The sequence below is a fragment of the Hemiscyllium ocellatum genome, chromosome 9 (assembly GCF_020745735.1).
Source record: "Hemiscyllium ocellatum isolate sHemOce1 chromosome 9, sHemOce1.pat.X.cur, whole genome shotgun sequence".
Classification (NCBI taxonomy): domain Eukaryota; kingdom Metazoa; phylum Chordata; class Chondrichthyes; order Orectolobiformes; family Hemiscylliidae; genus Hemiscyllium; species Hemiscyllium ocellatum.
In genome coordinates, this window is record NC_083409.1 from 18,449,133 (window position 1) to 18,474,175 (window position 25,043).

The window sequence follows — 25,043 nt, forward strand, 5'->3', positions numbered from 1 at the left end:
GGACAGTGCATCTTCATTGGAGGATTGGAAGATGATATCTTCAGGACACACACACTAAACAACCCCACCACCCTGTGGCCGACCATTTCAACTCCCCATCCACTTGCTAAGGATATGCAAGTCCCTAGGCCTACTCCACCGCCAAATTGAAGCCATCTAACAACTGGAGGAAGAACACCACATCTTCCACCTTGAGACCCTCCAATGACACGGAATGAATGTTATAGAGTCATAGAGTCATAGAGATGTACAGCATGGAAATAGACCCTTCAGTCCAACCCGTCCATGCCGACCAGATATCCCAACTCAATCTAGTCCCACCTGCCAGCACCCGGCCCATCTCCCTCCAAACCCTTCCTATTCATATACCCATTCAAATGCCTCTTAAATGTTGCAATTGCACCAGCCTCCACCACATCTTCTGGCAGCTCATTCCATACACATACCACCCTCTGCGTGAAAAAGTTGCCCCTTAGGTCTCTTTTGTATCTTTCTCCTCTCACCCTAAACCTATGCCCTCTAGTTCTGGACTCCCCAACCACTGGGAAAAGATGTTGTCTATTTATCCTATCCATGCCCTTCGTAATTTTGTAAAACTCTATCAGGTTATCACTCAGCCTCTGATGCTCCAGGGAAAACAGCACCAGCCTGTTCAGCCTCTCCCTGTAGCTCCGATCTTCCAACCCTGGCAACATCCTTGTAAATCTTTTCTGAACCCTTTCAAGTTTCACAACATCTTTCCAATAGGAAGGAGACCAGAATTGCATGCAATATTCCAGCAGTAGCCTAACCAATGTCCTGTACAGCCGCAACATGACCTCCCAACTCCTGTACTCAATACTCTGAATGTTGATGTTACTTGTTTCCTCATCTCCACTCCCCCAGCTTATCCCAGATCCAACCCTCCAACTCGGCACCACCCTTTTGAACTGTCCTACCTGTCCATCTTCCTTCCCACCTATCCACTCCACCCTTCACTCTGACCTATCACTGTCACCCCCCCACCTCCACGTACCTATTGCAATCTTCATTACATTTTCCCCAGCCCCAATTCCCTCCTATTTATCTCTCCGACTCCTCACTCCCTCCTCTCCATTCCTGATGAAGAGCTTATGCTCAAAACGTCGACTCTCCTGCTCCAGGGATTCTGCCTAACCAGCGCTACATGATTTCACTCTGTGCTGTGGTAACAGTGTGTTAAAGCCCAGTGCAGGTCATCCGTCATCTCAATCGGAGCACAGGGTCTAAGGTTGGTCAGTAATGTCTGGCCCCAGAACAATAACACTGACTGACTGGAGACAACCCAGATCAAGTCCCAGTGAGAGTGCTATTGACCTTCACACTCAAAGCCCACCAAGGAGGTGGTTGTTGTTAGTTTCAATGTTGCCACAGATTAAATTCTCCCAGAGATTCATAATTCATTCCAGATTTTAAACAAGGGAGGGATGTTGTGGGGAGACAGATGGGAAGGCATGGAGAGGAAACAAAAAGGAGAGAGAATTGCCCTTCTGTTACACTGTTCATGAGCTCAGGATGTTCAAAGATGTTTTACAGCTAATGGAGAAATTCCAAAGTCTAGTCATTGTTGTAATATGGGCGGGGGAATGACAGCTCCCCCGAACAGAAGGAATGCAAAAACTGCTATCACTATGAGAGTGGAAAGGTCGGGTGGAGACAATGACAGTGACACCCTCCACAGAGAGAGAGGGGAAAGTACGCAGACACATTTAAAACTGTATTAACACAAGTGAGAAATCAAACAAACACCCACTCCATCATGAGTCTTCCTGCATTGTTGGTTTGAATCCAATTCAACAGCAGGGACCAAAGAACAAGGAACTATACAGCACAGGAACAGGCCCTTCGGCCCTCCCAGCCTGTGTTGACACATTTTGCCCTTCCTCACCGAAACTGTATTCACCTACAGGATTCATATCCCTCTATTCCCTTCTTTTCCGTGTATTCATCCAGGTATTTCTTGAATGCTGCTATTGTGTCTGCTTCCACCACTTCCACTGGCAGCGTGTTCCAGCCCTCACCACCGTTTGTGTGAAATACTTACCTCACACATCTGTTTTAATTCCCCACTGCACCCACCCACCCCCTCCCACACCTTGTACCTGTGTCCCCTAGTAACTGACCCCTCTACCCTGGGAAAATCCCTCATATCAGACAGCATTCTTGGTACATTTTTTCAGTACCCTCTCCAAAGCATCCACATCCTTCTGGTCATGGTGACCAGAACCATATGCAATATTCCAAGTGTGGCCAAACTAAAGTTCAGTAAAGCTGCAGTATAACTTGTCTATCCTAATCCTCAGTGCTCCTCCCAATGTAGCCAAGCCTGCCATTGCCTTTTTTACTACCTTAGGTGCTGCCACCATCAGTGATCTGTGAACATGTACACCCAGATCCCTCTGCATTTCAATACTCCAATGGATTCTGCCATTCACTGTGCAGGTATTCTGCCACGTGCTTCATCTTTCAAAATGCATCATCTCACATTTATTTGGATTAAACTTCATCTGCCATTTTCTATCCATGCATCCAATTGATCTATGTCCTGCTGTATCCTCTGATAATCTGATCATTAACTGCAACTCCAGCAATCTTTGTGGCATCCACAAACTCATGAATTAGACTAGCCATGTTTTCGTCCAAATCACTTATGGAGACCATGGACAGCAAAGGTACCATCATTGATCCCTGCAAAACCCCACAAGACACAGCCCTCCATTCTGAAATCCATCCTTCCATCACTATGCTCTCTCCTCTGACTCAGCCAGTTCTGTATCCAATGCTGGGAACATTTTAGACAAGACACCTTGTTGCCAGCTCGTTACTGCAACTTGATCCAGTTCATTCAGAAAGAGACAAAGGACAATGTGCAGATTGTTGAACAGGCCCCTACACCTGGGCCTGAGGGAGGGGCCCAAGCTCCAATACACTACACATGAAATTTAAGACAGAGTGGGGTCATGAAGTCTGTCCATATGTTCCTTTGGGACCGGAAAGGAGTGAGGAAATAGAGGCAATTGTAGAAGAGTCAATAAGGATTAAAGCAAGATGGAGAGCGCGTTTTGGAAAGGGATTAGTGGAGAAAATATACTTTTTGCCACCCAACGTTGACATAGTCTCCGTGTATCACATCATGAATAAAATAGCACACTGTGAGGACAATCAAAAGTTACACCAAAGTGCTTATTTTTGATATATCACAGCATGCAGAGCATTTTTATTGTGGTGCAATTAGGTATCCTGGTTCAAAAGATGTTCTCTCTCTCTCTCTCTCTCTCTCTCTCTCTCTCGTTTGTACAGATCCAGCTGGTTCGATCCTCACAGAGCCCCAGTTTATTTGGACTGTACAGTAATGTGGAAATGTCGATGGTGGACTGGGGTACACCTGATAAAGGAGCAGCGCTTCAGAAGCTTGTGATTTCAAATGAATCAGTTGGGCTAGAACCTGGTGTAGTGAGTCCTCTGACTTTGTATTGTTCAGGCACAGTGAAACAGCTGCTTTCTAGTTACTATGGAGGACTTGCACAGCTGCTGAAGACTATGGGTAATGACTCCTTCCATTAGCTGCAAACACACCAGTAGTCATTCCAGTGGATTCCAGTGGGAATGACCAATCAGTTGCTTTGACCTAGTTCCCCAGTTAATCAGGCCATGGCTGACCTGGAATACATTCTCCCTTTGTCCTGTAAACCGTACTGCCCTGAGAAAATGGATATTGAAACCCAACCTCAACAGCTTTTTATTTTGGATTGAGGGTTCCAGATTTCCATCACTCTGTCGGAAAGAAATTTTCCTGAAATCGTCTGAATTACAATTTTAACAACCCTCTTGTTCTGGACTCTGGGACTGGAAAAAACAATTTACATCAACACTGTTCATCACCTCTGGGGAAAAGTCTCACTGATGTAACCTGTTCTTTCTCATTACCAGTTTCTGATCTGAAGGTGACATCACAGGCTGGATACTGAGAGGGTGGATCCTGTTATCGGGCAGATGAGGACTGGAGGGCAGGTTTAACACAAACCAGTCTCCAGTTTAAAGGGAAGGAGGGGTTTTCTTGCTGAGGATTGATAGTCTGTGGAATTCTCTTCTCTACATGGGAATGGAGGTTCACTCATGGAGTTGGCACAAGGTTACAGTCGACAGATTTTTTGATGAACAAGGCAATTAAGGATAATGGGAGGGGGTGGGGAAGCAGAAAGTACGGGCGAGACCATAACCAGATGAGCAGTGATCTTCTTCATTGGCACAGCAGCTCCCAAAAGGCCTGCTCCTGCTCCTGGGCCCTATGTTCTGACAGAGGCTGCAGCAATTCTGGACCCCCATCTTTCCTTTGTCACTCACTGACAAAAATGTAATTTTAAAATGAAAATTATTTTTTTGAACAAGACCAACTCAATTCTTGTTGCAGTCATTTTCTTTGCTGGCTTTTAATTTCAACAGGGTTTTAGCAACACGTCATTTGTCTAATGTTGCAGTGGAGACAGACACAAGGCAGTGAGGCCTCAGAGAACACCGAGAGCTTTCACTCTGCACAACAAGGCTGTCAGCACAAGCATCTGGTGACAGGATTGTAGGGGGTTGAAAAGGAGAGAGTCACGGAGAAAAGAGACCTTATAGTTCAAAATAAAACCTCTTCCTATATTCCCACACTTTAATGAATTAATGTTAGAGGATTAGAGACCCAGAACGGTGAGAGTGTGCTGGCTCAGAGGCTAAAAGGCAGAGAGCAAGGAGCTGCATTATTCCTTCTCATTGTTATTTCTGCTTCATCATTGGTGAGCTTCATAAATATTGCCCACCCCCAGTTGCTTGGACGAAGTTCTTTGCTGAGCCAGATCATGGGGTCATTAAAAATGGATCATGTCACGGTGGGGCAGGAGTCACAGACCAGGCACCCTCGCCAAAAGAACATTTGTGAACATCACATTGAATTTCATGTCTTTTTTTGTACAAATTCCAGCACCTTCCTTTCCAGATATTACATGGCTCACCACCGCCCTCTCCAGGACAATTAGGGGAAGGCAACCAATAACCAACACGTCAACGCCCGCCCCATCCCGGGAGAAATCAGGAGAAATGATGTAAAATTAAAATGATCAAACTGGTGAGGCTTGAATTCATCTCTTTGAAAGACTGGACTCTCGGTCAGAAACAGAGCCATGACATGGGTGAACCTGGTTTGTCAGACTGAAAGGTGGAGAGTCCTTTGGATTGACGCTGGGATCAGCAAAAAAATGAATTGCACTCAAAGATTGAACAAACAGCTATCAAAGTGGGTCACCAAACTGCAGAGTACAGCACTTGCAGCGACGCGTCCCCACCACGGTGGCACAGTGGTTAGCACTGCTGTCTCACAGCGCCTGAGACCCGGGTTCAATTCCCACCTCAGGCGACTGACTGTGTGGAGTTTGCACGTTCTCCCCGTGTCTGCGTGGGTTTCCTCCGGGTGCTCCGGTTTCCTCCCACAGTCCAAAGATGTGCGGGTCAGGTGAATTGGCCGTGCTAAATTGCCCGTAGTGTTAGGTAAGGGGCAAATGTAGGGGTATGGGTGGGTTGCGCTTCGGCGGGTCGGTGTGGACTTGTTGGGCCGAAGGGCCTGTTTCCACACTGTAAGTAATCTAATCTAATCTCTCTCCTTGCTGTTGCCCTTCCCTAACTGTCCTGGAGAGGGCGGTGGTGAGCCATGAGTTTCTCGAAGAGAATCTGACAGAGGGACAAGGTCATGTCCTCGGCCTGAGCACAACTGCCTGACCTGCTGTGCTTTTCCAGCACCACACTTTTTGACTCTGAGTAAACTATCCTTCAGGAGAATGAGCTGTGGCACATGGGAAAACCTGGGAGTATTGGAAAGGCATCAGCAGCCTGGTCAGCCTGCAGAGGGGCAGAAACAGATTTGATGAATGAGATGATATCCTTTCAGAGCTACACAGTTTACATTGTTACTGACGGTGACTCCATGGGCAATGCTCCTGCTTCAGAGTCAAATGGTCATTGCATTGAAAGCCACCTCAGAAATGAGAACACAGAATCCAGGCTGAGACTGCAGTGAACTCTGACACAATGTTATGTATGGGATGTTCATTTAAAGCCCCACCAGCACCATCCAGACCCCAATCCCTCCACCTCAGGGGGCTCGACAAGATCCCATTCTGAAGAGATTCCCTCAGGTATCCTGCTCAATATTCAACTAATGCCACCAAAAGGATTTGTCTCATCATTCGTTTGCTGATTTTGGGACCTCAGCATTTTGTCTTGTGAAGGTGATTGCACTGTGCAGGCAGCTTTAAATATCCTGGGACGATTACAAAAAAACACTGCACCAACAAGTGTTCTTTCTTCCTGTCACATAACAGGGGAGTAAATCAGTAACTGAAAATCCACACTGAAGGCAAACACTGAAGCTTCAGCTGAAAGGCTTTTTGCACCACGTTAACCTGCGCCCTGGGCATTTCCTTCCAGTGTCCGAGATCGTTACCAGGCTGGGATGGAGGCTTACAGGAGGCTGGAAGAACACAGCAAGTCAGGCAGAATCTGGAGGTGGAGCAGTCAACATTTCGGGTATAACCCTTCTTCAGAACTGCAGGTGGGGGTAAGGGGAGCTGCAAATCAAGGTGGGATCGGTTGTTTGCGTGGGTGGAGGGGAATGGTGGAGTGGAAGGTATTGATGGATGAACACAGGTAGAGGGTTGGAAGTGCTTAGTCGATGGGAGGAATGAATCCATATGGTGGCTGGAAGGGAGGGTCCGTAAGTGGAATAGAATGGAGGAGGGGGACTGGAAAGGGAGTCGAAAGTTGGGAAAGGCAGGCTTTTTGAAACTGGAGAACTCAATGTTGATTCCTCTGGGTTGTAAGCAACCCCGGGCAAAAGATAATTATTTGTTCCTCCAATTTGCAGTCTGATTGCTTATGGTAATGGAGGAGGCAGAGGATAGTCATGTCAGAGAGGGAATAGGAAGGGGAATTGAAATAGGCAGTGACTGGGAGGCCAGGTCAGCCTTTGTGAGCATGGCTGAGATGCTCATCAAAACATGTCCTTAGTTTACGTTTGGTCTCACCGATGCAGAGAAGACCACAACGGGTGCACCGGATACAATAAACTAGGTTGGAGGAGAGGCAGGTGAACCTCTGTCTGACCTGGAAGGACTGGGGCCCTGGATGGAAATGACAGGGTTTGGTGTGTGGGCAGGTTTTGCATCTTTTACAGTTGCAGGGGAAGGTACCAGGGTTTTGTTGGGGGAGGAGGGGGTAGGTGTGAAGTGTGGTGAAAACCAAGGATTGGCAAAGGGAACAGTCCTTGTGGAAGGCAGAGAGGGGTGGGGAGGGGAAGATGTTCTTGATAGTGGGGTCGAGCTGGAGTTGTCAGAATTGTTTGAGGATGATACGTTGGATGCGGAGATTGATTGGACGTAAGGTGAAGACAAGGGGGACCCTGTCTCTATTGCATTTTGGAGGGGAGTGTTTAGATTTGGGGAGCAGAGAATGGAGGAGGTGCGGTGGAGGGCTTTCTGGATGGCAGAGGTGGGAAAAGTACATTGTTCAAAATAAGTGGACATCTGGGACACTTGGGAGGGGAGCATCTCCTCGTTCGAGCAGATATCACGGAGATGGAAGAATTGGGAAAACGGGGTGGTGTTCTTGCAGGATACTGGTTGGGAGGAGGTGTTGACCAGGTAGTTGTGTGAGTCTGTGGATTTACAGTAAATGTCTGTTCCTAGACTGTCACCGGAGATGGAAATGGGGCAGTCAAGAAAGGAGAGGGATTTGTCCAAGATAGACTACGTGAATTTGAGGGCAGGTTGGAAGTTGTTAGCAAAGTTGATGAACAGCTCCAGTTCAGCCTGAGTGCAGGATGCAGTACTGATGGAGTCACTGATGTAATGGTGGATGATTTGGGGAATGGTGCCTGTGCATGTACTGGTGAGGTGTTGTTTGATGTAGCCGACAACAAGCAGACATAGCTGGGACCCATGGCCACCCACTGGATTTGGAGGAAATGGGAAGAGTTGAAGGAAGCTGACAGATCACATGGAAATGTTTGGAAAAGGTTCACAAGGACACAGTCCAGGCTTCCTGCAAATATCAGCCTTCCTTCTATTGTAGTGCTTCTTCATAGGAGCTTCTCTATGGCGGTTTCAAGTACACATCCTCCGTGGAAATATCACAGACTTTCTGAAATGGAATGAACTGAAAGAAGAGAAGGAAATGGGAAGAATTAACCAGACAAGGGTGAGCATCAAGAGAGATGGGAGTGTGTGGGAGACTCTGTGCCATTAAAAAATCCCAAAGGAGTTTCACAAGAAAAGCTCAAATCTTTACAAGGATTTAACAGGGAGATGACTTACTGACATCAAACAGGTTGGGTGTTAGGGACCCTGTGCCTCTGGTGCCTAACTCTATATGAGACATTACAGTCAAGGATGGTTGATGTGTAAATAAAGGGTGACTTGATGATGTGGAGTTATTTCATGATCAATGACCGCGGGCATAGATTTAAGGGAAATGGCAGAAGATTAAGAGGGAATGTGAGGAAACATGCTTTCATGCAGAAGGTGGTGGTAATTTGTAACTTGCTTTCTGTAAGGGTAGTTGAGGCAGAAGCTCTCCCATAACATTGACGTACTTTGATGTGCAGCTGTGATGCCAAGGTTTACAGGGCTGCGGGCCAACTGCTGGAACATGGAATTAGAATAGTGAGGTGGTTGTTCGGCTGGCTTTGGCTCATTGGGCCGAAGGGCCTTGTTCTTGTAGACCTGTTGTAGACATCTGACTCTGCCAGGACTCCAGCAATGTGGCTGACCCTTACCTGCCATTTGAAAGGCCGAGCAAGCCACTCAGTTTCAGGGCAGTTAGGGATGGAGAACAAATGCTGGTCTTGTCAGTGACACCCACATCCCAGGAAAGAATAGACGGCCTCAGTGGTAACACCGTCACCTGAACCTGCAGGTTTCAAGCCCCACTCCAGACACTGGAGCACTATCCTGAGGCTGGCAAAGGTAAAGACGCCATCTGCTGGATGATCGGTTAAACCACTGCCCTCTCAGGTCAATGTGAATAAAAGGGCTTTGTGACCATCTCAGGAAAACTCTCCCCAGTGTGCTGACTAATGCTTCTCTTATAACCAATGGTATTAAAACAGATACAAGAGTAAAATACAGCAAATCTCAAATAAAACAAGATGCTGGAGAAAGGGAACAGGTGCAGCCACATTAGAGAGAGGAGGTAATAATGTTTTGGATTCAGTGATGTTTTATCAAAAAGAAGCCACAGTTTTTGATGATTTTATTTCATTTTAACCTGTTTTATGTTATTTTGTTTTATTTAAATCTTGTTTATCAAATTGCAGCCGGCTTGATTGGCACCACATCGACATATATCCATTGCCTCCACACTGACCCTCAGTAACAGCTGTGAGCACTATCTACAAGATACATTGCAGAGGTTCAGCAAAGATCCTGAGAGAGCACCTTCCAAACCCATGACCACGTCCATCAAGAAGGACATGGTAGCAGATACACAGGAACACCACTCTTTGCAAGTTCCCCTCATTGAAATATATCGCTGTTCCTACATTGTTATTGGGTCAGACTCATGGAATTCCCTTCCTCCGCACATTGTGGGTCTACCTACAGCACACAGACTGTAACAGTTCGAGAAAGCAGCTCAGCGCCACTGTGTACATGACAATGAGAGATGGACAGTAACAAGGCTGGTGCAAAGTAAGAGCAGGTGTGATTAGGGATCTGAAAGTGAGAATGTGATGTTTCAGTTCTTCCTGGACATCTCAAGGTTTGTATGAACTTTTGGTCTCCTAATTGCAGAAAGAATATAAATCCATTGGAAGTGTTTCAGAGGAGTTTTACCCGACTGATCCCTGGTATGAGGGGGCTGTGTGGTGAGGAAGGATCGGAAAGGCTGGCCTTGATCTCACTGGAGTTTCAAAGAGTGGGGGTTTTTCCTGTCCCACTGTATTCTCCAAACCCTTACCTGACCCCCTCTTGGGTCATACCCTCCTGCCCCTTACTAACATGGAATTGGACTGCCCAGTCCTGAGGCTTACACCTTCCATCTGGAACAAAGTCTCCAGGTAGCTCTGACCCTCCCTGATGTATCAGGATTCTTACAACTCAGCTTCCAATCCAAACCCCCTGAGTGGGAGTTGCTGTAGATTTATACAGTCACTACAGATGTATTTACCCTGAATCATTTCAGTTTAATGAACAAATGCTGATCCCACTTACAAATGAAAGAAATCAATTCTTTCATGAAACTAGTAATTGTCCTCAGTCTCTGGATCAATGTTTCAGTACTTTTCATTTCTAGGATTTCCCTATTTGAGGTTTCCTAAGCATACTATTTATATGGTTCCTTACACAAAGCTCTTCCCAGCTGATCTGGTCAACAGACTCCTGTCCCCTTGTTTATTATTTTGCTATTTTCAAACCAAGTGCATGTGCAGGCTCCCATCAGCTGAAGTGACAGTTCCAAACCAGTTTGGAAAAGCAAAGGTAGACCTCCTTCCCACAGTTCACCGAACTCCCACATTGACCAAACCTCCCAGCATCCCCCTCTGTGCCAGCTGCACTGAGTGCCAACTGCAGGATATAGGCTGCCCTGTATTTATACTGGTGCTAATTGATATCACTTTGTTCTGTCGTGCTATTAGAGTCATAGAGACAGCACAGAGACAGAACCTTCGGTTCAACTTGTCCACGCTGACCAGATATCCCAACGCAATCTAGTTCCACTTGCCAATGCTCAGGATCTGGGTTAAGTTAGATCATTTCTCAGTCTGAAGCTTCCTTCTTTCAGCCTGAGAAATACGTTACTTTTATAACCAACAAATGTGACTTTAATGCTGGAATCTGTTTTGAAGATTAATGGGCTCAATGGTTTGATTCAATGTGGTAAGATAAGAAATATCTGTGTCACTTGCTGTAATTCAGTCTTCTCTAACCAATCTCTTCAGGGGCCAGGATGAGTGTGAGGAGATTGGGTTTTGATGGAACTACCCACAGACTCAAGTCAAAAGAAGCAAAGCAAGAAAGACAGGTGGATCGAATACAAGAGAGCACATTATGAGGGAAAACCAAAGGAGAGAGTGACAACACTGAATTGCTTCTTGTGTCATCCTCTGCGCCCTTACGTTTCACAGTGTCAGCTCCACATCCTTCCATTGACTTTGTCATTGAGAGCCAACGGTTCCTTTCCCACAGCCCTTTTTAAAATGCCCTGCCCAGGGAATCACTCAGACAGAGAATATTTCACCTTTTCTGGGAAGGTTGGAGAAATATTGGATGTCGATGAGCTGCTTTCTCAGACTTCAGGGTCTGACAGAAGGATGTGTGTAGGCTGTGGATTCTGGAGACAGATCACTGAGATGTTCCTCACTCCCATCAACACCTGACTTTATCCTGAAATCAGTTTCTATTCTTCATTATAAAGTACCCCCACCAGTTTCAGACTAGACATTTCACACCCAGCCCCCATTTCCTCACATTGGAATCAAGAACCAAACTTGCCCCATCTCAGGATTGCCCTCTGAATGTGGTGTCAGTGTGCTAATGCTGTGTTTGATGAAAGAGCCACAGTGGAATCTGGGACTGAATCCAAGGGGTTTCTGATCCACCAGCAGCCTCCCTGCTGTGTGAGATTCTGTTTGGATAAGATTTCAGCCCCATGGTTCCCACTGATACGAGAACCATGGAGTGAGATTGCTGGAGCCACGTGTGGACTGAGGAACACAACAGTCAGGACAATGAGCTGCTCTGGAATCCATCCTGAGCCCTGGATGGTTGTCACTGAGATGGTCCAGGGGCTACAGAATATGACAGCAGAAAGTGGAACCAGTTTATCATTGACTGTACCCCCCAGCCATGACTCCCAGACTGAACATTCTCAATCTGACTCCAGGGACACACGGGGCAATTCCATCTCATTTGAAGAGTAAAGAAAACCCAGGTCTAATTTATGGAATATTTATTACCCAAACCCTGTGGAATTGTTATTTTGAGTTCCAAGATTCTGCTGATCATATTGATCAATAGAGTGTCCCCAGTGACCCTGATCTGAATTGCTTGGCTCAGGATCTTGCTGTCCCTGATGGATGGGTTGGTGTGGAGGGGGAATTGCCATCAGAATATTTTGTTCCAGGGATGGATCAAGTTAGTATAGTGGGTGACAAGGTGGCTCAGTGGTTAGCACTGCTGCCTCATAGTGCCAGGGATCTGCGTTCGATCCCTGCCTCAGGAGAATATCTATGTGGATTTTGCACATTCTCTCCAAATACAAATCAAATGCTGTATGGAATATTTACTTTGCAAACCCTGTGGTATTGTTATTCTGGGTAGTAAGATCCTGCTGGTCAAATTGATCAATAAAATGCGAACTGAACTGCTTGGCTCGGGATCTTGCTGTGCTGAAAGGATGTGTTGGTGTTCAGGGGAATTCCCATCAGATTATTGTGTTCCCCATTGCCCCCTCTATTCTCCCCTTCCTGCTCCATACCTGGGGGTGGGGTGGAGCTTTTCACTTCGTACACCTATCCCTGAGGACTCAGCTCTGGCCATTCCCAAAGCACACACAGAGACAGAGACTGAATCTTCTTCATCTTTATTCCCTTTTCCAGATTGACATTGACAGAAAACAGTCAGCAATTAACAGCCCAGACAGAGGAAGCTGCACAAATTCACAGCCACAATGGAGCTTGAGGAAAACACTTGTGGAGATTTTCTCAATAACATGAGAATCCTGTCCCTTTAAACAGTGACAAAACCTTAAATTGGAACTGGCGGCTGAGCAGAAAGGAGGTCTGTTTTACTGAAACAGAGACTTTTGAGGTTCACATTGTTTTTGCACAGCTGACAGTCTTTAGCATCTTTGGAGAGGTTTTACTTGACATCGCAAGTTAACACTGTCCCCATCAAACACATCCAGGTCAGGGAAAGCATGGGACTAGATAAAGAGTAAAGTTTTCTCTACACTATCCCAACGACCAGCCTTAACCCCTGAAGCTCAGAAGTATCTCCAAGCCAGTCCTGAGAAGGAAGAGAGTTGAAATTCAGTGCTGACAATGACCTTTGACCTGCCAGCTCAGCCCTGTTCTATTTAAAGTTGTGTCTCCTCTGTGGACTGTCTCAAACACTCTACACACATTCTGATCTCCTGATGCTCTTGCTGAGGGGAGAGGGGAGGGTCACGTGGGTGAGGGCACAGGAGAAGCGAGCGTTGGACTCCCAGTCAGACCCAGAGAGGGTCAGCAGGCTGCTGACACTGTAGGTGCTGTCCGAAGCTCGCAGGTAGTTGCTGGTCTGAACCCCGTCCGAAATGACTGCACCGTCCTTCTTCCACTGCACCTCCAGCTCATCGGGATAGAAGTGATTGGCAAGGCACACCAGGGTGGCAGTGCCCTTGGCATTGACCTGCTCCGGGGAGGGGGGCAGCAGGGTCAGCTTGGGCTGAGAGTTGTCACGGACTGAAAGACAAGAGAAACAATTTTAATCCCTGCCTTTTGAAGGTACATAAACTCTCTGAACATTAACTGCTAAAACGTTTGAACATTTGTACCCAGTACCTAGCAGACCTGACAAAGCACTGGCATTTTAAAAATTGCTTTTTGGGACGTGTACGGCACTGGCAGAGCCAGTCGCTGCCCATCCCTAATTGTCCTTGAGAAGGTGATGGTGACGCAGCAGAATGATAAGGGACAGTCCTGGACCACCATTTAAGGAATGAATGTGGGCAGCTGGAAGGGCTATCAATGTGGGAGCATTTTAGTGACAGTGATCGGAACTCAGTGAGATTGAGATTAGGGATGGAAATGGAGAACCGTGGAGCAAGTGTAAAAGTTTTGATTTGGGAACAATCCATTTTACCAAACTGTGTGGTAATTTGATAAAAGAGTACTGGAACCATCGACTTGATGGGAGATCAGTGACAGGGCAGTGGGAGGTCTCCAAGGATGAGACAGGCACAGAGATCATTCAGAATCTTTTCCCAAAAGAGTAAGAGTGGCACTCCCAAAGAGAGAGTCTCAGCAAAGATGTGAAACTATCGATATGATGTGGAGGCTCTGGTGTCCGACTGGGGTGGACATGTTCAGGAGTCACATGACACCAGGTTACAGTCCAACAGGTTTATTTAAAATCACGAGCTTGTGAAACGCTGCTCCATCTTCAGGTGAAGCGACTTCAGTGCTGAAGGAACAGAGCTCTGAAAGCTTGTGATTTGAAATAAGCCTGTTGGACTATAACCTGGTGTCGTGTGACTTCTGACCTCAAATGAAGCCCCGTTAGAGCACAATGAGAGAACTGTGTGCAGTTCTGGTCACCACATTGCAGGAAGGATGTGATCCCCCTAGAGATGGGGACAGTGGAGATTTTGTCAGGAATGAGGAGTATTAGCTTTGAGGAATGATTGGTTTGGCTGGGACTGGTTTCTTTGGAACACAGGAGGCTGAGGGGAGATTTGATCGATGGTGTGTAAAATGATGAGGGGTCTGGATAGAGTGGGTAGGAAGGACTGATTTCCATCAGCACAGAGGGCAATAACCATGGGGAGAGATTGAAATGAATTGGGGGCAGGGTTCGAGGCGAGTTGAGGAGTAATTGTTTCACCCAGTGGCTGGTGGGATCAGGACCTCACTAGCTGAAAGGGTGAGAGCGGCAGAAACCCTCATCACATTGAAAAAACACTTGGATATTCACTTGAAACACCAAAGCCTCCAGAGCTATGGAGCAAGAGCTGGTATGTGGGGTGGAGTTCGACACCTCTTTAACAAACCTCCGATCACTCACAGCTCGGGAGAACTTTATCCAACAACATTGGAGCAGAGTTGGATCAGCACACTTCAGGAAGGAGTCACGTTGGGTGTCCATGTAGAAGGTTCTAGATTTTGTTTCAAATCTTCCAGCTCAGCGCTGGGGTAAGGTCAAATGTGAGGGTGCAAAGAGTCTCAGTGTCCTGGGATCAGACAGTGACACTGCTCTTAATGATCCCATGTTCCCTGGAAGATGGAAGCGTGTATCCAACGGGCAAGGGTCAGGTTCAGGAGACTCCAACCTCAAAGAAAGACTTGCATTTATGTTGCACCTGCCTCCACCTAAGGATGTCGCAGTGGCTCTTTCCATCAGACTGTGCTCAGCAAGATCCCAGAGAGCTGGGTGACAATGAGGCGAGGATCAGATTTTTAGTGATGCTAATTAGGGAATCAATATTGACCAGGACACCAGGAGACACCGTCCTGCTGTCTGTCTAATAGAGCCATGGAATGGCATCTCTGATATCTGAAAGGCTCCCAGTGCATCAAAAGAGAGACTTGTATGTCAGGCTCTCCCAAAGCATTTACAGAGAGTGAGGGACTTGTCTGGACACTGGTCACTGTTGTAATGCAGAAAACACAATTTGCACACAGCAATATCGCACAAACATAAATGAGATTATGAAGCATGTTCAGTGATGTTTCAGGGATAAATATTGACCTGAAGTCAACCCAAAGAGAAAGCAAATGGGTTCACTTGCACAAAACGTGAGAAAATGAAAGGCACAGAAGGTGGGAGTCGTGGTTAGTGATGGGTTTGATTGTTACCAGAAAATAAAAGGAAGGATCAGAATTTGTGAATGTCATATTGTAACAAGGCAATACAGACCGTAGAAATAACCTAAAGTCTTTGTATGATAACGCATTCGGAATAAGGTAGACAGAGTGATGCCACAAATTGAGGTTCCCAAGGACTTTAAAATCATTAAAGTGACGCAGGGCTCAGGAGAGGTTAGTAAAGTTTCCAGAATAATTAATAGGACATAGATTATGGAAAGGGTCCGAAAATTAATTTTAGGCACAGTGCATAAGGGGACAACTATGAAAAGGAGGGTAGTCAATGCAGGACTGAGGGTGTTGTACCTGAATGCAGGGAGTATCCGAAATGAGGTAAATGAGCTTGTAACACAGATTGGAATTGGCAGGTTTGATGTTTTGAGTATCACAGAGACCTGGCTGTAAGGGGTTGAGGGCTGGGAATGAAATACTCAAGGATGCACATCCGATTGACAGGACATGCTGATGGGCAGATGGGGGTGGGGTTACCTTCTTGGTAAGAAATGAAATGAGATCAATCACAAGAAGGGATTTAGAGTTGGAATGCATTCAATCTGTGTGGGTAGAGGTGAGGAGTTGCAAGGGAGAAAGAGCATGATGAGAACTTAGCACAGGACCCCCCAGCAGCAGTCAGGATATGAGGAAGAAAATAAATCAGGTGATAGAGAAGGCCCTGCTATAATAGTCATGAGGGACTTCAATATGCAGGGAGACTGGAAAATTAAGTTGTTTGGGGATCTCAAGGGTAGGAATTAATGGAATGTTTACGACATGGTTTTTAGAGCAGCTTGTGGTAGAGATCACTATGGAACAGGCAATTCTGGATTGGGTGATGTGTATTGAAGCAGACCTGATTAGGGAACTTAGGGTGAAGGAATCCCTTGGGGGCATTGACCGTAATATGACAGAATTCACCCTGCAGTTTGTGACAGGGAATCTGGAGTCAGTTGTACCGGTAATGCAATTAACTTAAGGTAACTACAAAGACATGAGGGAGGAGCTGGCCAGAGTTGGTAAGAAAGGAAGCTGAGCATAAGAGAGAATGGAGCAGCAATGGCAGGAGTTTCTGGGGGTAATTTGGGAGGCAGAGCAGGAATTCAACCCAAGGAAGAAGAAAGGTACTGAGTGGAGGCCAAGGCAACCATGGCTGATGAGGGAAGTCAGGGTCAGCATAAAAGCAAAAGAAAAAACATGCAATGTGGTGAAGATTATTGGGAAGCCGGAGGATTGGGAAGCCTTTAAAAAACAGCAGAGAGTAACTAAAAAAAAGTAAGGGTGGGTGTGTAAATAAAATATAAGGGTCAGCGAGTTAGTAACATAAAAGAATATTGCAAGAGGTTTTCTTTAGATATATGAAAGGCAAGAGGGAGTCAATAATAGAAATTGTACCACTGGAAAAGGCAGAAGTAGTAATGGGGAACAAAGAAATGGTGGAAAAAGTGCATCGGTGCCTTAAATCAGCTTTCACAGTGGTGTGGCAATGCTGCTCATTTCACAAGTTTGAGTTGTCCTTGGATTTTTTTTCAAGAGGGGTTGTAAAGGCAGAGGTTCCAATTTGTCTGGGTTAGGGACTTTGCTCATGGCTAACAGATACTGCCTAAGGCAACAGTCAGGGAAAAGGCTTTTAGGTTTTATATTAAACACTTGTCCAATAAAAGGAGAATGGCCAGTTCTTCCAGTTTGCTGTTTTTGACAAACAGTCGGTTGGAAGCTCCTGGATAAAGAAAGCTGCTGGTGAGAAAGGTTCCCCAATTCAACATTTTCCAGTGGACTCACTGTCTGAAATTCCTCTCCTGTAAGAACCCCTGTGTTTATATTTACCTTTTTGCCAAGGCTATTACAGCAAATTGGAACAACTCTTTGTCAAGTTACATTTTTTCGTCAGTTGGGTTTTCAAATAGTTAAGTTATTCTAAATTCTGTTTTCTTTTGATTGTAAATAAATACTCTTTTCCTTCAAGCTGAGTGGTTTGGCCAGTTGTATCATTCCTGGAATATCCAGGTTACATTTGCTGAACACAATTCGAAAAGGTAAGGTCTGGGCTGCATTCTTAAAATGTTTTGAAGGGTCTGGCCTGGTCCATAACAATGTCACAGAGTCCTACAGCATGGAGACAGGCCATTTGGACCAAACTGGTCCATGCCAACCAAAATGTCCATTTACGCTAATCCTGCACTTGGCCCATATCCTTCTGAATCCTTTCCTTTGCTGTATTTGTCCAAATGCCTTTTAAATGTTATTAATGTACCCACCTCAACCACTTCCACTGGCAGCTCATTCCATATGCGAACAATCCTATGTGTAAAAAGGTTGCCCCTCAGGTTCCCTTTTATTCTTTCCCCTCTAACCTTAACTGATGCGCTCTAGCTCATATTCGCAAACCTTGGGGAAAAGACCGAGTGAATTCACCCTATCCATGCCTCTCATGATCTTATGAGGTCCTCCCTCAGTCTCCTACACTCTAAAGAAAAAAGTACTCTCCCTTTAACCCAAACGATTGAATCCTGGCAAATTTCTTCTGCACTCTTTCCAGTTTAATAACATCCTTCCTGGAACAAGGTGACCAAAACTGAACACAATATTCCAAGTGTGGCTTCACCAGTGTCCTGTATAACTGCAATATAACTTCCCAACATCTGTAGTCAATGCCCTGACTGATGAAGGGCACTACAGAAAAAGCTCTCTTCTCTGCTCTATTTACTGTGACTCCATTTTCAGAGAACTGCTTATCTGAATTCTAAGGACCCTCTCTTCCACTATATTCCTTAAGGCCCTATCATTCACCCTCAAACTCCTACCTTGCTTTAAATTTCCAAAATACAAGACCTCACATTTATCTATATTAAACTCTATTTGTCATTTCTCGGCCCACTTCCCCAGCTGAGCAAGGTCCTGCTGCAATTTCTGATAACTGTCCGCACTGTCCACGATGCTGCTTATTTGAGTGTCATCAGCAAACTCACTAACCATGCCTTGTACATTCTCATCCAAAACATTGTTATAGATAACAAACAGCAATGGGCTCAGCACTGACCACTGAGGCACTCCACTAGTCACAGGCCTCCAGTACAATAAGGATACTTCCCCTATTACCCTGTGCTTTCTACCATCAAGCCAATCATGTATCCAATTTGCCAGGTCACCTTGGATTCCATGCAATCTAACCTTCCATAACAGCCTACCATGTGGAACCTTATCAAAGGCCTCACTGAAATCCATATAGACCACGTCTACCATCCTGCCCTCATCAACCTTCCTGGTCAATTCATCAAAGTAACTTAATTATGTGAGGCATATTCTCCCACTCACAAAGTCATGCTGACAACTCCTAATCAAATCCACTCTTTCCAAATGCATGTGTATCTAATCTTATCAAACAACTTACCCACCACAAATGTTAAGCTTATAATTCCCAGGCTTTTGTTTTTCAGCCCTTTTTGAACAATGGCACAGTCTTCGCTATCCTCCAGTCTTCTGGCACCTCACCTGTGGCTAACCATGATGCTTAAATATCAGCCAGTACACCTGACCTTCAAGAGAGTTGGGAGCAGAAGTGAGTGGAGAGGGCATCACTAAGGTGGAGGGGTTGAGGCAGCTGAAAGGTCTGAAGGTGGATAAATCATTCAGACCCGATGGACTACACTCCAGAGTTCTGATGGAGATAGCTAAGGTAATTGTAGGGCCATTGGCTGTGATCTTTCAGAAATCACTGGAGTTGGGGTGGTCCCAGAAGACTGGAAAATAGTGAATGTAACATCCCTGTTTAAGAAAGGAGGGAGGCAGAGATGGGACATTATAAGCTGGTTAGCCTGACCTCGGTCATTGGTAAGATTTTAGAGGTCTACTTAAGGGTGAGATTGCAGGTATTTGGAATCTCACCCTTAAGCCTGGTAAAATTGCAGCCTGGTAAAATTGGGCTGAGTCAGCACAGCTTCATCAAAGGGAGGCATGCCTGATAAATCTGTTAGAAATCTTTGAGGAGGTAACAAGTGAGTTAGACAAAGGAGAGCCAGTGGATGTGATCCATTTGGATTTCCACCAGGCCTTTGACAGGGTACAATAAAGGAGACTGCTAAGTCAAATCAGAGCCCATGCTGTCAGGAGCAAGGCACTGCGAAGTGTAGAGGATTGGCTGGCCGGCACAAAGGCGAGAGTAGGGACAAAGGGATTTTTTTCTGGATGGCTGGTGGTGCTTTGTGGCGATCCGCAGGGATCTGTGTTGGGACCACAACTATTCACATTATCCATTAACAATCTGGATAAGGAACTGAAGATATTGTTCATATGTTTGTAGATGACACAAAAATTGGTGAAAGGACAGGTGGAGTTGAGGAAGTGGGGGAGATTGCAGAAGGACTTGGTCAGGCTGGGAGAATGTGCAAAGAAGTGGCAGGTGGAGTACAATGCGGGGACTTGTGAGGCTAGATACTTTGGTGGGAAGAATAAGTGAGGAAAGATTTCAGAAATCTGAAGCACAAAGAGAATTGGGAGTCCTTGCTCAGGTTTCTCTGAAGGTTAACGTGCAGGTTCACCATTGGCTGTTTGAAAGGCAGTTACAATGTTAGCATTAACTTTAACGTCAGAGGTGTACTGCTGCGTTTGTATAAGTCTCTGATCAGACCACATTTGGAATTTTGGTCTCCTTATTAAGGAAGGATGTGCTGTCATTGGAGAGGGTCCAGAGGAAAAAGTGAGAAAGAATAAGAATGATCCTGGGAATGAAGGGGGTGTCATATAAAGAGTGGTTGAGGATTCTGGATCTGTATACAATTGTGTTTAGAAAGATGATGGGGGAATCTTATTGAAACTACAGAATATTGAGAGGCCTGGAGAACATGGAGAAGGTGTTTCCACGAATAGAAGAAACTCGGGCCCGAAGGCACAGCCTCAGAGTGAAGAATGATCCGTCAGAACTGAGATAAGGAGGCATTTCTTCAGCCACAGGGTGGTGAATCTGCGGAACTCATTGTCACAGAGGTCTATGGATGCCAAGATGTTGAGAGTATTTAAAACAGAGACAGATAGGTTCTTGATCAGTAAGGAGATCAAATGTTAAAAGGAGAATGGGGCTGAGAAACACATCACACAAGATCAAATGGCAGAGCAGACTCTCTTCTGACTGGCCCAATTCTGCTCCTATATCTTAAGTATTTTGGGTTTATGTAGAGGTTCCTTGAAACCCTGGAAAACTGGAAGTACGGTCACTTAGTGGTTAGCCCTGCTGCCTCACAGCGCTATGGACCCAGGTTTGATTCTAGCCTCGGGCGACTGTCTGTGTGGAGTTTGCATGTTCTCCCTGTGCCTGCGTGGGTTTCCTCCGGGTGCTCTGGTTTCCTCCCACAGTCCAAAGCTGTGCAGGTTCGGTGAATTGGCCATGCTAAATTGCCCATAGTGCAGGTTAGGTACATTAGTCAGGAGTAAATGTAGGTTAAAAAGGTAGGGGAATGGGTCTGGGTGGGTTATTGTTCGGAGGGTCAGCGTGGACTTGATGGACCAAATGGCCTGTTTCCATACTGTAGGAATTCTGTGATTCTATGGACATTGAAAGTACTGGATTGTGGGCCCTGCTGTTGCTGTTTCTCAAAAGAACTTTGACAAAAGATAATCAGGGAGTGGTGAGAGTGAGCATCAGGTTGCATGAGGGAACTGCTTGTCCTGCTTCCTGGAATACCATGAGTACAGGAAGTGTGGTCAGTGACAGCAGTTGGAACTCCGGGTTTCGGAGCTTGAGCAGCAGCTGGTGTCAGTGCGGAGCGTCCGTGAGGCTGAGAGCTCCGTGGAGAGCACGTTTCTAGATGTGGTCACTCTGCAGTTTCAGAGTATGCAGGGAGAGAGGGAATGGGGGAGCAGCAGACAGTCCAAAAGGACCAGGCAGCTAGTACAGGAATCCCATGAGTGTATCTCACTCTCCAACCAGGATTCATTTCAGAATCCTGATCAGAATGATGGTTCATCTGGGGCGTGCAGCCAGAGCCAAGTCCCTGGCACCACGGGGGGCTCAGCTGTATAGGGGGCACAAGGAAGACTGGAAGAGTGATAGTGAGAGGAGATTCGAGAGTGAGGGCATCGATAGGTGTTTCTGCAGCTGCAGATGGGAATCCAGGATGGTGTGTTATCTCCCTGGTGCCAGGGTCAAGTCTGTCACTGAGCGACTGCAGAGTGTCCTGAGGGGAGAGGGGGAACAGGCAGCAGTCGTGGTCCACATCGGTCCCAGTGACAGAGGGAGAAAAGGGATGTGGTCCTCCAGTCAGAATTTAGGGAGTTCCAGAGGGAATTAGCAGCAGGAGCTCAAAAGTAGGAATTTCCAAGATTACCCCCAGTGCCCCACACAACTGAGAATAGAAAGAGGAGGATAGCACAGGTGACGGTGGAACTGAAAAGACAGTCCAGGAGGAAGGGCTTTCGATTATTTTAACATTGGGACTGTCTTTGGGAGGAGATGGACATGTACAGACCAGACGGGTTGCTCCTGAACAGACCTGGGACTGAGTTCCTTTGGGGTGATTTACTCGTGCTGTTGGAGAGGGTTTAAACTATCTTGGCCTGTGGGATCCAGGAGCTAATACCAGAGAGGAACACAGAGGTGCACAGAATCCTGGGAGAGATAGATAGCACCAGAATAAGGAATAGAACTTCTTACCCAGTTTCAGAGTGAGGGAGAGAGAGTAATAAATTCTAAATCAGGGTCACTGTGTAAGGATGGGACTGCACGGAGTGTTGGGAATAAGACTGGGAAGGTACAGCCACAGAGTGTTAAGTGGAAATCTGATGTGTGTCTCTCACATAGGAAGATAAGATAATAAGAACATTAGAAATAGGAGCAGGAGTGGGCTATCTGACCCATCGAGGATGAGGAACGTGAGTTATGAAGATAGACTGAAGACATTGGGACTGTTTTCCTCAGAGAAGAGAAGGCAGAGAGGAGATTTGATCGAGAAATTCAAAATCAGGAGGGGTCTGAACAGAGTAAACCAGGAGAAAATGTTCCCACCTGAGAAAGAATTGAGAGGGAGAGGCCATGGATTGAAAATAATTGGTAAAAGAGGCGAAAGTGAGATGGGGGAAAAACATTTTCAGCCAGTGGGTGGTTAAGGTGTGGAATGCACTGCCTGAGAGTGTGGTGGAGGCAGCTTCAATTAAAACATTCCGAAGGGAATGAGACTGTTATTCAAAAAGGAACAATGTGCAGGGTGACAGGGAGAAGGCAGCAGAATGACACTCAGTGAATTGCTCATTCAGAGAGCCGGTCCAGACAGGATGAGTTGAATGGCCTCCTTGTGCACTGAAACGATTCTGTGATTGTGTGATTGAGCAGAGTTAAAGCTGGGGGAGGTGGGAGCTCGGTGTCTCACTGTGCTGCTGCTGCTGCTGCTGCTGCTGCTGAGGTCAGTGAGATCAGAGACTGGGACAGGGAGCCAGAGCTCACATCAAACTCTGCCCCGTGTCCGTCACACTGAGACTGGCAGGAGGCTACTCACTGATTTCACTCCATGCTGCAGGAATGGGACCACAGGCTGCAAATGGACAGAGCTCCTCCACACGGTGAGTAAAACTTACTGACTTATATCTTGCTGCTTAAGCAGGGCAATAGGACGACAGAAATACAGCTGGACACCCTGTTAGACACAGTGCTCCTCGTTCAACCATTTCATTCACTGCAGCTCCCCACTAACACCTGCATCAATTCAGCATTTGTGATTTAGAAAGTTTCAGTATTGAAAGGGTTAATAACGGAGGATTGAGGTTTACTTACTCAGTCTGAGCTTGGTTCCTTTACCGAACGTAAGCCACAGTGAGAGCTCCCAGTGTAGAGGCTGTACAAAAACCTCAGCTCTCTGCTTCCCTCTGTCACTCTCACCCTCTCCCTATTTCCCAGTCTGTCGGTCACTCTCACCCTCTTTTTGCCCCTATCAGTCTCTCCCTCATTCATGTGTCTTTCTGTCTCTGCCTCTGGGTTGTGAACTTTATTTTTTGTTGTTAAATCTTGCAGCTGTTCTTCACATGTGGCCATGCAGTGGAAGGGGGAAACTTGAGGCCTTCAGTGAGCGTTGAGACACCACAGGGACTGGAGTGTGTCGTGGGCAGTGACAATCCCAGCATGGGGTAATTTGATCAGTTTCATTTAGATCTAACTGTGGGATATGACAGTTCAGGCGGTGGGACTGTGTGTCCATTATTATGCATTTTATATAACCGTGGATGTGTCAGTACAGGAGGTGATTCTGTGTGCTTTGAGGTTTTTGTATGGCTCTGTGTCACTGTGTCGAGGGGAGCTGTAATCCTGCATACAGTAATAGTCAGCGACATCCTCATTCTGAACGTTGCTGATTTTCAGGGTGAAACTGGTCCCTGATCCACTGCCGGTGAATCGATCGGAGACTCCTGTGAATCGATTTGTTGCAGCATAGATCAGGAGAGAGGGTTTCTGACCTTCTCGCTGCTGGTACCAGGAAAGCTCATTGCTAACAGATTGACTGGCCGTACAGGTGAGTGTTGCGGTCTGGCCCAGTCCCACTGACAGCACCGGGGGAGACTGAGTCATGATGATGTCCCCACTGATACCTGAGGGGTCAGAGAGAAACACAGTGAAGTCAGAACTGTCACAGAAAGAGCCTGTTCAAATGAGAGATTGTTGGAGACACTGAGCATTCCTCTGGTTTCAGCATTTTCCCTTCAATCACAAGTCAGTGGAATTGGAGTGAAATGGAGAGCAGCTAAAGATTCAAGGTGGAAAGAGAGAGATTTGTACCTGCGACACAGAATGCCAGGGGCCAGATCAGCTGGATGTGTGAAATCATGGTGTGTGCTCCTGTCCCTGTGCCTGGTTCCTGATAAACTCTCCCTTCACTGGGCTCTGCTTTATAAAGCTGCAGCCTGTGAGAGTCTGACTGGGTGTTCCTCAGTATGTAAATGGCATCAGGCAGAGAGAGCCACGTCAGCCCCTCACACTTCCACTTCTCTCTCTCTCTTTGTCTCAGAGAGTGATTGATGTGAACAGCACTGAATGAGGCCATTTGTCCTATTGTATCTGTGCTGGTAAACAAAGATGTGATGACACTAATCCCATCCTCCAGCTCATGGCCCATTACCCTGGGGGCTATAGCAACACAAGGGAATATCTAAACACTGCTCCAATGTCACGAGAATTTGTGACTCAACCAGCCTTTTAGGCAGTGAGTTCCAGACTCCCACCACCCTCTGGGTGAAAACATTTCTCCTCAATTCTCCTCTCACTCTGCAACTCAACTGGGCCTGGATTCACTCGAGTTTAGAAGGATGAGAGGGGATCTGATTGAAACACATAAAATTGTAACAGGGCTGGGCAGGGAGGAGGTTTCCCCTGGTTGGGGAGTCTGGAACCAGGGGACACAGGCTCAGGGGGATACAGGGTCGACCATTTAGGACTGAGATGAGGAAACATTTCTTCACT

At 46.3% G+C, this 25,043-nt stretch overlaps 1 gene segment (V, D, J or C); it reads right to left on the reverse strand.

The window, feature by feature from the left end:
• Positions 1 to 11,816: 11,816 nt before the first annotated feature.
• LOC132818882 (Ig kappa chain V region Mem5-like) lies at positions 11,817 to 24,411 on the reverse strand. The segment is given in 5 exon segments: positions 11,817 to 11,836; positions 13,175 to 13,492; positions 23,367 to 23,402; positions 23,873 to 24,175; positions 24,363 to 24,411. Coding segments are annotated over 5 exon segments (726 nt in total).
• Positions 24,412 to 25,043: the final 632 nt, after the last annotated feature.